The sequence below is a fragment of the Dicentrarchus labrax genome, unplaced genomic scaffold, assembly GCF_905237075.1.
Source record: "Dicentrarchus labrax unplaced genomic scaffold, dlabrax2021, whole genome shotgun sequence".
NCBI lineage: Eukaryota > Metazoa > Chordata > Actinopteri > Moronidae > Dicentrarchus > Dicentrarchus labrax.
In genome coordinates, this window is record NW_026136713.1 from 17,035,499 (window position 1) to 17,048,920 (window position 13,422).

General features: G+C 41.6%; 1 protein-coding gene across 3 annotated transcripts; it reads right to left on the reverse strand.

The window, feature by feature from the left end:
• Positions 1-649: 649 nt before the first annotated feature.
• On the reverse strand, positions 650-12,472 carry slc7a2 (solute carrier family 7 member 2). Of its 3 annotated transcripts, none has more exons than XM_051420422.1 (12): positions 12,196-12,472; positions 10,531-10,908; positions 10,297-10,452; positions 9,046-9,211; positions 8,692-8,828; positions 7,999-8,221; positions 6,902-7,041; positions 5,081-5,183; positions 3,511-3,722; positions 3,258-3,424; positions 3,056-3,164; positions 650-2,528 (listed from the first exon to the last, which is right to left on the reverse strand). In XM_051420422.1, exons 2-12 carry the CDS (start codon positions 10,898-10,900, stop codon positions 2,341-2,343), a joined length of 1,971 nt encoding a protein of 656 aa, XP_051276382.1. In that variant the 5' UTR covers positions 10,901-10,908; positions 12,196-12,472; the 3' UTR covers positions 650-2,340. The 3 variants fall into 3 exon arrangements, with proteins under 3 accessions (XP_051276382.1, XP_051276381.1, XP_051276383.1); XM_051420421.1 differs by having other exon boundaries at positions 10,531-10,911; XM_051420423.1 differs by lacking the exon at positions 6,902-7,041 and adding an exon at positions 6,488-6,624 and having other exon boundaries at positions 10,531-10,911; positions 12,196-12,471.
• Positions 12,473-13,422: the final 950 nt, after the last annotated feature.

Genomic DNA, 13,422 nt, shown 5'->3' on the forward strand with positions numbered 1-13,422 from the left:
TCAAAGTTCTGCTGGGTGGGTTCAACCCTTCGCTTGCATAGAATAGAAGTAAATGCTGAGAATGAGTATTTGCCAATGTTGATTTTGTGTTTGTGTCATCAGGCCCTAACACTTGCTGTGACGTCACTAAATGGGGTGTGGTCAGTATTGCACCAACGCATAGAGGGCAATGAACCAGCAGTTTTTGTCATTTGTAATTCAAACCTTAATTGACTTTGTATTTTGGTTTTCTTATGTCCTGATACTGTTGTAATCATAACATATCAGCATTTTATTTGATTGTATATGTAGTTTAACAAAGTTATCTTAAGAGCTCTCAGCAGCTTCATGACTGTAATAATTTCCAGTCTTAGTCTACAGTAACTACACACTGTATGAAAATAATACTGTTTGTAAATAATACCTGATGTTTTTATCTTTTATATATGTTGGATTGGACCAGAAGGTATGCACAAAAACTAGGAAAAACTGCTTCTCTGTCTTACTTTCCTCTCTAAATGGCCACATGGTGGCGTCATTTACATTAAAAAATAAACCAGTTCTTCTTTGATTTATGGTCTAACCTTGCACCACATTTCATTAAATTAGTTTTTCAGATATGTTGCTAATAGAGACAAAATAATAATAAAATAAATAAACAAACACTGGCTTACTGGAAAATACATTTATTGTTTTTGTCTGTGCAGTTGTTAACAAGTGGCACTACATCACAACATCATGATTATTTCTATGTACTTTATCCTGTAACCTCACTGGAAGACTCTACAGTGTCAGTGTAGAGGTTCAGTATAGTAGAAATGATCTACCTTACTCCTGCTTGAGAGTAGCTTCTGAATTTGTTCCACATTCACTTAAACCACTGCACACATCAGTCCATCACCTTCCTACAGCCTCAGTATCTGACCTCTTGAAAAAGTGTAGGATTTCTCCTCTTCAGATGGTTTAACAAATTGGCAGTAGGCTACAGGTGAAAGATCTGATGGAAAACAAGTTTCTACTGTAAACTAGAACTCACTGAGCCTTACAATTCATAGTACAAAAAACAGGGTGGCCCCTAAAGGATTTAAGAAGAATGTAAGCATTGAGTATTCATGCAGTCTTCAAACCGGTTATAAAGCAACACTGGCTCCAGGCTTTGAAGTAAGATACTGAACGCCAGAGAACAAACCTGGAAAAAACCCTAGTTCATCTAAATTATGTGGCAAGAAAGATAAAATACCGTAACTTGTAATCAATAGTTGCCCCTCCTTAGCTGGCAAAGTAGTCTGTCAAAGAGAGAATCATTTCATGACGGTTATATTAACAGAATGTCTGCAACTATATCAAAATAACATAAAATATCAGAGAAACAGGAAAATACGACATGCCGTAACCTGATAGCGTGAAAAAAGAAACTACAAATACTTTAGCTTGAGGAGAACTCTGTATCAAATACTCTTCAGATTGTAACAGTTCATAGATAAAAGACACAAAAAAGGCAAAAAGTGAACCTGTGCTGAGTAAAACCACCACAACAGTTACAGAAACCTCAATATCTATAAAGCAAAGATTGAAAGGATCTGTTACAAAATACCTACAGAAGCCTGAAACTCTCCACCAGCACGTGGCCTACATTCAGGTCTCTGACATATTCAGTAAACTGACTCGAGTCATGACATGTTAAGTGCCCAGAAAACTATTGTACAGGTTGTACTTAAGTCTAAATGTGGCAGCGTCTTTCGGATCTTTTTATACAGATATCACAATTTCACATGGAAAACAACTACGCACAAAATAGTTCAAAAATATATTTCAACTTGACAACACATCTTTAAGCTAATCCTTTCTCAGCGTTGTACACTTGTGTCAAAGAACAATGAGTGCTTTTACCACAAACTAACATTAATACCAGTAAATAAATGGTGTATCAGAATCTAATAATATCCTTTCTTTAAATGGATAACACAGATTTTCCAACACTTTCAAAAAAACCCACCTGCAATAACCTAAAAAAGGGGTGTGTCATGCACTAAAAACTCACAATGAAACAGAAAAGCTTTGCTGCAGTCTCGGCATTGACTGCTTCAGTGTTAAAGGAAATGAACATCACTCTCCAGTGTGTTACCTGTCCTTTTCAACCCTGCCTCCATGCTGTCCACAAAGTGACCTACAAGGATGTGGTTCCATCACAGTGGTAAGAGCGGCTCCCCCCGTCATGTGGCTGCTGATACAGAATACTGACACCGTCTTCACAGACTAAGGCACATGTGAAGCTGTATGAACAGGTGCATCGAGGCAGAGCTGCTGTGTGCTTTTATGCATCTGTCTGCCACACGGAGTCTGTGAATGAGCTGGTAAACTTTAACACTGGCTGGTCTTCTCTGGGCAGATGAAACGCTCCTGGTCTTTTCCTGCAGTACCCGTACCAACCTGCTTCTCGCTGCTGGTTTTGTTGACCTCCTGGGCACCGCTGCTGTTTGAAGGGCCCTGGCGGAGGCGCTGGCGCTCCACGCTGTGCCACATGCCGTAGCCGAAGTAGATCAGGAAGCCTGAGTAAAAGTGTTGGAAGAGTAATGAGATAACAAAAAACACAGGATAAGACATCACATCTTTAAAGTGGAGAGTTTTACATTTGTGGGAATTATTCACTGTCTTGCTGAGAAGTTTTTTTTTTATCTAGTAGTTTAAAAACATCACGTTGTGGTGTGAAGACGGTTTATGTGCCGAACTATTTCGGAGTGACTTCTTGGAGTCTCCAGTGGTTGCCTGGCAACCTCAGGGTGATGACAAGATGCCAGGAAGTCACTGCTCCCAGCCAAGACACAGCCATGCTACCTGTTTCCCCATTGTTTCTTTATCTTTGTCTTTATGCTAAGCTAAGCTAACCGTCTCTGCTCCAGCTTCATACTTGAGAGTGGTATTGATCTTCTTATCTAACTTAAGACATTAACAACAATCTAACAACATTTGGGATAATGTAAGTACACAAATCCACAAACTATATCATAGGTCTAATGTTTGTAGACATTTTAATGCAGAAATGTTACATATTATAGCTTTAAAACACTACACTCACCTACAGCCATCCACACCGAGAAACGGATCCACGTATCTCCGCTCAGCTGAACCATGAGGTAAATATTGACAAATATGCTCAGAATGGGCAGAAAAGGCAGAAGAGGGACCTGTGAAGGCAACAAGCACAAAATCTACCATCAATTTATTTCTCCTGGATTGCTCTCATTCCATAATGCAGGACTTATTGAGCTGCCACGCACCATGAAGGAGACCTTCTTGGTGGTCTGAGGCTGCCTGCAGACCATGAAGACGCAGACGCTGAAGACGATGAGGCACAGGCACAGCGATGCAAGGACCCACACTTCCAGACGAAGGATGGAGCCGATGTGGTAGGTGGTGAGATAGCTGAGCACACACACTGCCAGCACTGTGGTTTGAAAAACACACACGCTTAATTCTGAGCTCTTAAGTTGGTTTGTTTTTTATCATAAAAAATTATTTTAACCTGCTTACCGAGCACACAGATGGACATGTTGACCACACTGGAGGAATGCTCAGAGGGTGAGACAGGAGGGTGAAGGAAGGCCTGCAGTGTAGAGCTGCCTCCCTTCAGCATGTTAAGGTGAGACTCCGACTCCGTCAGGTCAGACTCACCCCCCTCAGAGGACAGGTATTCCCTCTCAGCAGTGCCTGCCCGCCGCTCCATAGATCCATCTGGTTGGTACCTGAACCACAGAGACATCAAAAGGTCAGAGGCTGTTTATGCATAAGCTACCTTAAACTTCAGAGAGTTTGTCTCGTATGCAAAATGTTTCCCTAAGCTGAGAGGTTCATTTAGGAATGTTGCATGAAGCTGCTTATGTTGTTTCCTTCCCTAAGAGTTTAAAATAAGTAGTTATTGTCATAATACAGCACATTTGTGGCCGTGAAACTTGCAAAAAAAACATCCGTATCTACAGCCAGTATTTGGTTTGTCCCTTTCTGGGCTACCATAGAAAAATGGCGGACTTCAAGGAAGGCGACCCACGGCATCTGTACATAAAAAGATCTCATTCTAAGTTAACGGAAAAAAAACGATTTCTATATTCAATCAATTACACACTAATGAAAACATACCTATGAATATTATATTCCATTTCTGCCAATAGATTCTCCTTAATGTTACACACTGGAACTTTGATATTTCACTCTATTTGAGGACTATTGAGAGGTGCTAATGCAAACTGACTAAATCTATACTCTTTATATAAGTTGTGCATCACTCAGTGTCCAGTGGGTTCTCCCTGTGCAGAGAAATGCGTCTTCAGTCATCACAAATTCAACCGTTGTCTTATGTTACACTAATTATTTCACTTTATGGGACTGCTTTGGATCCTTTAAAAGTTTGTAGCAACCTTCTAGCAACGCATAAGGGAATACTCAAGTAGCTAAGGACAAACACTCAAGATCCAACGGTTTTCCCTTATAACATCTTTAACAAATCCTTTTCTGAGCCATCCTTAGATAAACATTTAAGGCCAACCTTAGCCTAAGTGGTTTTATGTAACCAGGCACAGAAATGAGCATTTAACTACAATTTAAAACCACACTCCTACTCTCAAAATATTTTTGTTTTCAGTGTCTCAAAGTACTACCTGTTTATATACAGCGTATCCTTTATACAGCTACAAATTATTTTCATTGTGAAATAGCTTACAGTGTTTGTTTTTACTTTATAAAAACAAACCAAGGCCTTTAAATCCAGTTTAAACCAGGGAACAAAACACTGTGTCTGTGTTTACTGCGGCTGTGGAGTCACCTTGGTGCAACCAGCAGAGGTGTACAGAGTTTAGCAAGTACAGAAAACTTAAGTAAACACCTTCGTTCACTCAAGCAGCTACTTCACATCCATACAATGGGAGCATTCACAGCTCTTACATCACCAGTGTGATGCAATAACATGAGGCGTATGTTACACTGATGGGCTAATTGTACCCGTGTGTGTTTTTGGAAAGCTATAAGGGAAACTGTTTCACAATGTTGCACAAGTAAGATTTCTTTCAAGCGCTATTTTTTGTTTAGAGTTATTTATGAATGTACCCACCTGAGAATCAGTACACACACAGCAACCAGCGAGTAGGCCAGCAGAGTTCCAATAGACATCATGTCCACTAGCGCTTTGAGGTCAAACAGGAAAGCCATGATGGCTATAGTAAAGCAAGAAAAATATAATTAACACAAACACCGTCTACCATGAATAATTTTGATGAAACACTGGAGCAGTCATTTTAACAACATACATGAAAACATTCATTTACACCCACAGACTGTAGTGCAACAATGATATTCTTGTAATTATGAATGGAAAAGCTGCAGTTTTTCTGCAGATGCACCGTACAACGAACACACATGAAAATTAACAGATGCAAATTAAATTTCGTGCAGGCATGTTTTTGCAATGAAGAAGACACAAAAGAGCTAAATGTTTGCCTGGACTGACAGCTGTAATCTTCTCCATACCGAGTGTTGTTTGATGTGAGATACACTGTGGTGTTCTCTCTCTTGTATCTCAGCACCAGACTCCGGTATGGAGCAGATCTCAGCAGCGCAGTTCAAACACAGAGCACTGGTATGTCCGCTGCTCCTCACAACAATACATTAAAACAGAAATAACAAAGAAAGCTCCCCTGTCCAGTTCTAACAGTTGCTGAGTATATGGCCTGTGCTCTGGGTGAGTTGGTTTGCAGAGACCCTCCCAGGCTTTACATCATTGTACCAGGTCATTCACCCTGTGGGTCTTAGCCCCAACACCTGAGCACAGTGAGCATGATGCAGCCACGTACCGTACCTGGATCCTACTGAGCAGGAAAGCTTTAGAGGTTTTCTATCATTGTATGAGCACCACACCAGTCCCCAAAGGCCAACCGTTTATTTACTTTACCATTAGAAGTAGTCGACATCCAATTGACTTTAAAACTAACTTAACTTCTCAGGTTGAGAGAACGTTGTCAGGCCAGCAGTTTCCAGTCTGTGCGCGCTTTCTACTCTATTTTCATGCATTGTTAATCCGAAGTGTAAAAACGACACATCATGGTTTTACTGCGGGTTATAAACCGGACTATGTTTTGGCCAGCAGCAGTGACTTCCTGGAGTCTTGGCATCACTATTGTTGCCAGGCTGAAGCTTTTTAATTAGCATACGCACAGGAGAGTAGTATTGTCTCATCTAATTCCCACCAAGAAGAGTTTTTAACTATTTTTAATCTTCATTTAGTTACTTTCCAGTAAATAATTCCTTCTTTTTTACATAAAAGTGACTAAAAAGTAAGACGGACTGAAGTGGTGAACACAGATAAGATAAGATATGTTTTCTCACATGCTTTTGGAAACACCGTCACCAACTTTAACATGCAGTCACCACCACCACCACCACCATGTGCATAGATTTAAAAACCCCAAACAAGTCCACGATACAACCCCATGATAGGCGAGTCCTCGTCTCGGGAGCTTACCCGCAGTGGTACCTGCCGCCATTGTGGCAGCCACCGGCGACTGGCGCTTACTCACTTTGGACATAAATTTGAACAGAATACCGTCTCGTGCCATGGCAAAGAGAATGCGCGGCAGAGGGAACATGGAGCCCAACAGGCTAGGGAGAAGAGGGTTCATGGTTAAGTTGAGGGCATTCTGGGAAAGAAAACATGACACCTACACAACTGTGAAAGATCAACATGTGTATATATGGAGGGAAAACCTCCGAAAACTGCATAATTTAAAAGCAGAAAGTGTAAAAAGGTGGGGTCAATTTCAGGAAGAAAAGAACCAAATGTTTAAATTATCTGCATCCCGGACTGTGTCTTTCACAGTTGATTGGTGGAGAAAGATTAGCAGGAGTGATCTCAGTAGACTCTCCCCACGGCTCTCACCTGCTACTACACCGGAGGTCATAGTGGCAATAAGTGGGGTCTTCGTCTTAGGATTGATTCGGGCTAAGACTTTGAAAAGCACCCCATCCTCTGCCATAGCATAGATTACACGAGGCATGGGGAAAATGGAGCCCAGCAGACTGCATGAGACAGCAGAGACATGCAAGACCAACACGTTAGTCAAGAGCCCCAAACACAGACACACACACTTACACCTACAATCACTTCAGAGCACAATTAAAGTCTTTGTCTTTCTTTCCTGTTGGCACTTATCCCATGGTATAATCTTTCATTCATTTTTATCAACTTAAATGAATGGAAGACAATAGATTGTGGCTGCTTTCAAGAGCAAATTATACATCACAAATGTTTTTAAACAGTCAAATTTGTAGATTTGAGTTGTTTTTCTCCATTTTGAAAGCTGGTTTAGAGTTGGATTTAAAGGGGTGGGCCCTCGAGTAATTACATTTTATCAGGAGTGTAAACATTTAGTCCAAAGATATAAATGTGTGCTGAAGGGTTTTCACAGCTGGTAGAAATTGCTGCCAAAGGGCGGACCCCAAAGTAACAGCCTAAACACTAATTGCAGGCATTAACTTATCCAAAATGTAACTGGTTCAAGTCAAATTGAATAATATGCACATGAATGCAGATCATGGGATAAGTTGTTGACTGACATCCACCAGGGTTTGTTGATGTCAGGGGAACTGATATAGTGAACCTCCAGGTAAGAAAGACAGAATAAAGTCACACCGATATAAACTTGCCCACCTTATTTATGATACATTCAATTAAAAATGGTATATTACAAAGACATGCAGGTGTCTAAAAACAGAGAGAATTAAGCACTGCACCCACAATGCCCCGTTAAGCAACAGGAATCAATCCAATAACAAGACAGAGATATGGGGTCATAATTTTGACCAGATCTCATTCACCATTATCACCCATATATAGCATGCACATCAATTAGAAATTAACTTGATATAAATTCAGCTGACTCAAACATAGTAAATCCAATATCTAAAAAATACCATGAATATTACTTTATATATTTTGTCCTCAGCTTATATTACAAAAGCAAATCCAGCGTTTACCTGGTAGAGAGGGCACACAGTGAACCCGCAGCGACCACATACTTAGCAGGACCCCAGCCCACATACTCAAAGGCCATGGGCAGAGGGCTCTTCTCATCCAGCAGGTAGTAGGGCATCATCAGTGTGAGCGCAGCTGACACACCAAAGTACGCCAGGAAACACACGGTGAGTGATACTACGATGCCAATGGGAATGGCTCTCTGAGGGTTCTTCACCTCCTCGCCTGTCGCAGAAAGACATACATATATCTTTACATTTAGCTTTGACAGCAGTGGATGAAAAGGGGTACCTCCTTTCCACCCCAGTTTGGTGTCAAATTAGGTCAAATTTAACACATTATTTCAGACTGATTTTAAAAACAACTAATGATCTGTTAGTTGGCGACATTTTAGATGAAGTGAGAGACTTTAAGTTCAATGAAAACAGACATGGAAAGGAAAGGAAGATTAGGAAATAAAACAATGAATTGATAATGCCACTTTTAGATATTTCTATTCAGTGCTTTAAATATGTGTGACAAAATGTAATATTTTTTAGTTAAAATATCATAATCTGGAGGCTTTTCCAAGCAAATATTGATATTGGTAAATATAATGTGATCAAATCAGCATATATATGCCACCCTCTTACCATCACCATGACTATTTCTCTAGATCCACTCCTGAGCTTTGATTTCACCCGTCAATAGCTCACCTGTAGTTGCAATGCAGTCAAATCCAACAAAAGCATAAAAGCAGGTGGCAGCTCCTGCTAAGGTCCCGCTGAAGCCGTATGGCATAAATCCTCCAGCTCCATAATCACTGCTCACATTGGCCGTCACTGACAGGTTCCTAAAACATATAATTTCACAACATTTAGACTAAAAATGTAGGTGACGTGAGGAAGAGTTTGGCCACTGTTGTCCTGAGTGTTTGATAGAGACTGCATGTTGGACTGCATAAACACAAACCAACCAGACCAATAGAAATACAGATGGTTAATAATGCATGAAAATAGACTACATGCTATACAGACATACAACTAACAGTCAACAAATGAATAAATTACCTTGTAACTATGGTGACATTTATAAGGGATTCTTCAGTTATCTTCCAGTTGTGTGTGTCGCCTTTGACGAAGCCCGAGATGATGACGAACAAGAGTACGAGCACGTTGATTGAAGTGAAGACTTTATTGACCCAGGCGGACTCCTTCACCCCAAACGACAGGAGTCCTGGGATGAGCGAAAAGGCAACAGAGCTCAGAACAGTACTGTGATATTCTATTGTAGTTTAACTCACTTAAAGCAACATTAAGTAACTTTTATACCTTAAAATAATAGCTTCAAAATAATGTTGATGTTATACTGATTTAATAATAGGTTAATAATAGGGTGAGTGGTGCACTCTGCGCCCACTATGCCTGCTGTTGCATTATGTAACTCTGATGTCCAGGTCGGGCGAGCCACAGGAAGAGCACCGGGCTTTGAAGCCAATTTGACATAGTGGCCGAACCATGCAATTACAGTAATGACATCTGTCACGTGAGCATTATTAATGTGTTGACGAGAGCGTGTGTAATAAATAATAATAATTAATGACACAATTTGTTAAAAGGATAAATGTCCAGACAACAGCAAAAAGAGGGATAGTTGCAAACCTCAGTTCTTCTATTAGTTTTCACAAAAACAAGAACTGGTCTTTTTTTCTTTTGTAATTTGGTTTTGATGGTTAAATATTGCCTAAGTTCTACATCTGTCATCCTTAAAAACAACCAAACACTGGTGGACTGTTTCTAGCCTAATGTCATTATTGCATTGGCAGGCCAATGGATAAAACACATGATAAAGTTTGGTTAAAGAGGGTCATAAATGTGGAATTTAACCAAAACATGTCCAGTTTGAATCCCTGGACTGTCATGAATCTGACCACGGGAAATGAATATGGATCACTCTTCAAGTTACCAGCAGCTACTGACGATACTAAACCTTCTGCTAAAGCTTCTCAGTGGCCTGAGGTTGTAAAGACACTATAGCCTACTTATACTGGGAAGTTCCCAGCTGTGTGTTTGACTGTGGGAAAGAGAAGATGGGTGCTGCTGAAAACTAGCAGGATGATCAGGGAGAAAAAGGAATGGGGTGAATGTGGGCTCCCAGTGGACTTGCGCTGCCCTGTCCTCTTAAACACTTAATCACACAATATCCTGCCATCTCTTTATTGGATTATGCCAGCTGTGGCTCATGAAAGTTGGCTGTGTTATAAATGTACCAACATATCGACTTGAATTTAATGATTCTCAGCCTTTATTTTGCTGCCTTACCAGAAAGCAGCAGTATCAGGCAGACGGCAAAGAAGTCGGGGTACTGAGCCAAACCGGGAGAGTTCATGCTGAAGTAGGTCTTACAGAATATCTCTATGTGTCCTCCTATCATTTCATCAAAGGTGCCACTCCAGGCCCTGGCAACTGAGGAGGTACCTGTGAAAAAGCAATAAACACACAGCATTAAGAATCTTCTTTTAAATAACGTACTTCAATAGATTGCCACTAACTCACCAATCACATAGGAGAGAATGAGGTTCCAACCAGTGATGAAGGCCCAGATCTCTCCTACAGTCACATAGCTATAAAGGTAAGCAGAGCCGGTCTTGGGGACCCGTGCGCCAAACTCAGCGTAACACAGGCCGGCCATGACGGAGGCTAGGGCAGCAATTAAGAAGGAGATGACGATGCTGGGGCCAGAGTCGCCCTTGGCCACCTCACCGGCCAGGACGTAGACACCGGCCCCCAGAGTGCTGCCCACCCCCAGGGCAATGAGGTCGACGGTTCCCAGGCAGCGGCACAGCTTTGAGTCTTCCAGGTTGCTCAGGTCGACCACCTTCCTGCGCACCAGGGAGCGGCCGAATGACAGGACCTGCTCCAGCATGTCGACACCTGCTGACAGAGGGAAAGAAAAAAAAAGTGAAAATGCCTCCAGCGTAGATCTGGTTTACTTTACTGTGACAGAGAGATTTTACTTACTTCACTTGCCAGGCAATGAGTTTAAAGAAGAGTTATATAACATGCTCTGCAGTATGAGAGGGTGATTTGATTGGATGATATGTAGGTGTACTATTATGTGTGCATGCAGCATGGGGGCCTCTGAGGTGCAGAGACACACATAAAGAAGAAATACTTGAAACATCATCATCAAGACACAGAGCAAGAAAAACTACTTCTGTACTAACTACTATTCTTTATCTTAGCAAGGTGGCATCAATATTTGCATTCAATAGAAGGTGCAAGAATTGTGATACCAAAGGTCAGGTCTGTGAGCACAGTTTGATTTAACTCCGCAAGCTTTGCATTTTCAGCAGCTCTTGCAGCTTGTTCTCTTGAGAAAAAGTTGCATAACGTGAGGATGAAACAAAGGTGGGGTTAGGACTGTTGAGAGACTGACTGACATGAATGCTGCCATGTCCTATAGCCTAAGTTGTACAGTAGCGTCCCATTAAAGTCTTTTGTTTGGGGTTACGGTGCAGATCTAAGTACTCAAAGAGCTGCATTCATAAGAGCACCATGAATGCAGCACTATAACACAATAAAGACATTCCAGTGTCTTTCTTTACTAATTACTTTAAAAAGTAAACTGCAGAGTCTTCTTTGTTTTCATTGTTTCGTCTCTAAAAATGTCTCTTTTCATTAGTAAGATTGCTGGGGTTCCTGTCTAAAACATTTGCATGAATGCAATATGATAAAAGAGGAATGAAATATGCCTGCTCTCCAATAGGTTCTAGCTTGCTTTTGAAGTGAAGGCTTTTTCTTTGAACCAACACTTTGATTATCTTGACCGTAAATCAACACTGACGACCGTCCAAATATGCATTGATCTCCATTTAAGTGTGTGTGTTTTTTTAGACCAAGAGAAATTAGTTTTGGATGTGACAGCTCATTAACATCACAATGTGGGCTGTATTACAGCGTCTGCAAGAATACAGTGGAAGAAAACGCGGTTTTAAAGAATGAAGTGAAAATTCAGTTTTGGAAAACTGCCAATAGAAATTGCGTTAGTCTGTATGCAGATGTTAACTCGTTTCATTATCCCATACATGTATTGAATTTCTCTTCAAAGACAACTCAAAGACAGCTACTGCAAAACTTATTTATAGTTATTCTAAATTAATGTACAACCACTGTAGCAAGTGTTACATTTTATCTATTTCAGTAGAGACATGCACCTACCTGTTAGAGTGACACTGTGTGGATATGACTTAGTTCAGACAAGGGAAAGTAAAAAGGCTGTTAGAAGTGTCTGTGCGTTTCTTCCAGCTTGCCTCTGCACATGTAAAAGTCAAATTACATCCACTGATCCCATGAGCCTCTGCCTCGAAACTCTGCTTCAGCACTGTGCTCAACACCAATTCATATGCTGGCATGTACACTGCAGAGCACGCCTCTGTCCCCAGTGTTTCTTCATAAGACCCTTAGACTCAGCCTTCAGTCCCGCCACAGGGGAGTGACGTCCCATGAGCAAGGAGGCAAGAGGGGAGGAGGGAACTCAAGGGAATTAGGGTGAGGGGAGGGGGTTCACCTCCGAGCTTGAGCTTTGGGTTTGAGTTAAACTCTGTGGAGACAACATTGCACCATAAGCTCTCATCCTGGGAGCACACAGCAGGACGGAGAGGAGAAAGGAAGGAATCTTGGCGGTAGAATTAGTGATTTCTAATGCACACTCAGGCCAAATAGATCCCAGCTGCCCAGATGCTTACTGACTACTGATAAATGGTTAGGCAACTGGCGTTGACAAACATTGAGGCAGACACTTGTGTTTACCCAGTGCAGCCCACAGGAGTGCTGCTAAAAGCATGGGTGCTGATTGGTCAATGAAGGGTGGACGAGCTACAATACTGGGGGGTTAAGTCCTCTTAATGGAAGACAGGTATTGCTCAATGTTCTCTGAGCTATTGGACCCACGGACATTACAAAATCAATAGCATAGCTCACTGTGGTACACCGCCAAAAGCCTGGCATCAACATAGCAACTTCAGTTACAAGTTTGAACTCTTGGAAGGGGGGGGAAAAAGTCAAATTTTTCCACCAAACACTGCCTGCGAATTACAACTAAGGTTGAGTTTGCAGTGGAGTGAATTTGTGCCAAGACCAGCTCAAACCAGCTTGAGATCTCAGTGGGAAGGTGGCAGCTGGTGGCTAGAAACACCGTCCAACCCACAGACCAGAGACTCCATGGCATGACAACAGCCAGCTCTCTCTCTCTCAGTTTGTCCAACCAGCCAAGCAGCCGAATATCGTGGCCCATCGCCCACCAAACCTTGGCTCCAGGGGCTGATTATCTGACCTGCATGCTGATGAGGAAAGCCAAAGCTTTACTTAGTGGTGGGCAGGGTGGAGACACTACTGTTAATGCTGGCTGTTTGTCTTCAACACACACACACACACACACACACTCAC